General features: G+C 40.7%; 1 protein-coding gene across 1 annotated transcript; it reads right to left on the reverse strand.

Annotated features, from left to right (window-relative positions):
• Window positions 1-2031: 2031 nt before the first annotated feature.
• LOC120877042 (olfactory receptor 8K3-like) lies at window positions 2032-2979 on the reverse strand. Its single transcript, XM_040259344.1, has one exon. The coding sequence runs from the start codon at window positions 2977-2979 to the stop codon at window positions 2032-2034; it is 948 nt and encodes a 315-aa protein (XP_040115278.1).
• Between the last annotated feature and the right edge of the window lie 698 nt (window positions 2980-3677).

Consider the following 3677-nt stretch of genomic DNA (forward strand, 5'->3'; position numbering starts at 1 on the left):
GACCACTGGGAAGACCATAGCCTTGACCATATGGACCTTGTTGGCAGAGTTATGTCTCTGCTTTTCAACACACTATCTAGGTTTCTCATAGCTTTCCTGCCAAGAGGTGATCATCTTCTGATTTCATGGCTGCAGTCACCATCCGCAGTGACCTTAGAGCCCAAGGAGATATCTGTCTCTAGGTCCACCTTTCCCCTTCTATTTGCCATGTACAATATTATGGACCTCTGCCCATAGTTCTTCAGGCACATTGTTTACTAGAGCTAAGGCCTTGAATCTATTAATTATCTCCACTGCATATTCACAGAGGATTTGATTTAAGTCATACCTTAAAAATGAACATTCAGAAAACTAAGATCATGGCATCTCGTCCCATCACTTCATGGCAAATAGATAGGGAAACAATGGAAACAGTGAGAGATTTTATTTTGGGGGGCTCCAAAATCACTGCAGATGGTGACTATGGCCATGAAATTAAAAGACACTTGCTCCTTGGAAGAAAATTTCTGACCAACCTAGACAGCATGTTAAAAAGCAGAGACATCACTTTGCCAACAAAGGTCCATCTAGTCAAAGCTATGGTTTTTCCAGTAGTTATGTATGGATATGAGAGTTGGACTATAAAGAAAGCTGAGCACGTAAGAATTGATGCTTTTGAGTTGTGGTGTTGGAGAAAACACTTGAGAGTCCTTTGGACTGCAAGGAGATCCAACCAGTCCATCCTAAAGGAAATCAGTCCTGAATATTCATTGGAAGGACTGATGCTGAAGCTGAAACTCCAATACTTTGGCCACTTGATGCAAAGAACTGACTGAGAAGACAGTCAAGACAGTGGAGAAGACACTGATTCTGGGAAAGATTGAAGGCAGGAGGAGAAGGGGATGACAGAGGATGAGATGGTTGGATGGCATCACCGACTTGATGAACATGAGCTTTAACAAGCTCCAGGAGTTGGTGATGGACAGGGAGCCCTGGTGTGATGAAATCCATGGGGTTGCAAAGAGTTGGACATGATTTAAGGACTGAACTGAACTGATAATTGGCTGGCCTAGTGGTTTTCCCCGCTTTCTTTAGTTTAAGCCTGAGTTTTGCTGTGAGAGCTGATGATCTGAGTCACAGTCGGTTCCAGGTCTTGTTTTTGCTAACTGTAAACAGCTTCTTCATCTTTGGCTAAAAGAATTTAATTGATTCTAACACCAAAATTAAAAAATATATATGTTCTACTCATCATTGGGGATTGGAATGCAAAAGTAGTAAGTCAAAAGAACCTGGAGTAACAGGCAAATTTGGCTTTGAAGAATAAAATGAAGCAGGCTACTCTACAAAAATAGTCTACAAAGTAACTATTTCTGTATGCTGACATTATAGCCATCAACGTGGTAAAATTCACTTCTTATTTCTAATATTTTAGCTTGAAATTTATTTTTTGGATTTTTAATTAACATATCTGTTTGAGAATAACTGCCATTTTATTTTTGTTTCCCCATGCTTAAAAATGTTTGTTTCATAATTTGACAGAAATTTGAGGTGGCACCAGCCATAAAGGGGATATGGCTAATGTTTCATTAAGGCAAATATTTTTGATGTATTGCTCATTGTTGCAGCAAAAGAACACTAACTGCCATCTTCTGCTTAGCCAGTATGATGGGTACTAGTATTTAAATGTTATGTAATACACACACACACACACACACACACAAACATTTTATTAAAAGACACAAGAATGTCTTTAAAAAATATTTAATGATGGATGTAGTAAAAAAAAAAAAGGGGGCTTCCCTTCAATTGAAACATAAACAGTTGGCAAAGTGAGAACAGTGATCTGCATGTGAGTTTCTTGCACTGAAACTTGAGGTTAAACCAAAGTTGACACCGGAAGAATGATCACAACTTGAACATCTACAGTTGACACAAGAGAAACCATTCCTAGTGTGCATGATTTTCACAAATTGCTGCTTTTGAGTAATTTGTCGCATAAAGTAAACAGTTGTCTATAATCTAATTTATCGTGCCTGCCTTCTATATTTACTTTTATATAGGAATTTTGCAGAGATTTTTCCACATCCTATGCAGAGCATCTTTTACTTCCTTGTTCCTCAAGCTGTAGATCATAGGGTTCAGCATGGGTATGACCAAAGTGAAAAATACAGAGGCCATTTTGTCAGTATCAAAAGAGTGGCTGGACTTGGGCTGCATGTACATAAAGGCTAGAGTGGCGTATAGTACAGCCACCACTGTCAGATGAGAGCCGCAGGTGGAGAAAGCCTTCTGCCTGCCCCATGCAAAGTTCATTTTTAGGATGGCCTTAAGGATCAGTATGTAAGATACAAGGACTATCAGAAAAGATGAAACCAAATTAAACACGGAACAGGTCAGTATGAACAGTTCAATTTCCCACGTGCTTGAGCACAGCAAAGTTAGCAAGGGGAGACTGTCACAGTAGAAATGACTAATGTTATAGCCACAGAAGGATGAAGTAAATATCTTGATGGTAGTTATCAGAGAAACGGAGGCACTGTAAACATAGGGGACTACAGCCAGCACCCAGCATACACTCGGTGACATAACTACTGTGTAGAGCAGAGGTTTGCAGATGGCCACGTAACGGTCATAGGCCATTGCCGACAGGATGAAAAGTTCACTGATGATGAACAGGATGAAGAAAGTCAGCTGCGTAGCACACCAATGATAGGAGATTGTGTTTTCATCAGCTATGAAATTCACCAGCATTTTGGGTCCCACAGATGTGGAATAGCCAAGATCGATGAAAGCTAGGTTTCTGAGAAAGAAGTACATGGGTGTCTGTAGCTTGGAGTCCACCTTGGTGAGAACGATCATGCCCAAGTTTCCCACCGCCGACACTGCATAGATGGTGAGGAACAGCACAAAGAAGGGAGCCTGAAGCTCAGGCCGGTCTGTGATTCCCGTGAGGATGAATTCACCAGGCACTGTTTGATTTTGTTTGTCCATCCAGGCCATCACGGGAAATAACTGTGGGAAGAACCATAAGAATAGACGTTGGGGTTCAGAAGATACCATCTGATAAAAGTTTAGTATGCAAAGCCATTGTCTGTAAGATGAATCTAATTATTTTCAATGGTGTGATTTAAAACAAGACTCAGGATGCTTGGGGCTGGTGCACTGGTATGACCCAGAGGGATGGTACAGGGAGGGAGGTGGGAGCGGGGTTCAGGATGGGGAACATGTGTACACCCGTGGTGGATTCATGTTGATGTATGGCAAAACCAATACAATATTGTAAAGTAATTAGCCTCCAATTAAAATAAATAAATTTTAATTAAAAAAAAAAGACACCTCCATCACTGAACCTGGAACCAAATTTAGAAACCATTATAAGGTAAGATAGACTTTGCTGGTAGATCAGCAATACAGAATCTGCCTGCAATGCAGAATCTGCCTGCAATGGTTTGATCCTGGAAGATCCCCTGGAGAAGGAAATGGCAACCCACTCCACTCTCCTTGCCTGGGAAATCCCATGGACAGAGGAGCCTGGCAGACTACAGTCTATGTAGTTGAAAAGAATCAGACACAACTAACCACCACCACCACCATGATAACCTAACATATATAATAGTCATTTTACTCTTTGTGTCATGCACTGAATCTCATTACAAAATATACACAGTTCCTTCATGGCTGTTAACAAACTATCATTA

The sequence above is a fragment of the Oryx dammah genome, unplaced genomic scaffold (genome assembly GCF_014754425.2).
Source record: "Oryx dammah isolate SB20612 unplaced genomic scaffold, SCBI_Odam_1.1 HiC_scaffold_17, whole genome shotgun sequence".
Lineage (NCBI taxonomy): Eukaryota > Metazoa > Chordata > Mammalia > Artiodactyla > Bovidae > Oryx > Oryx dammah.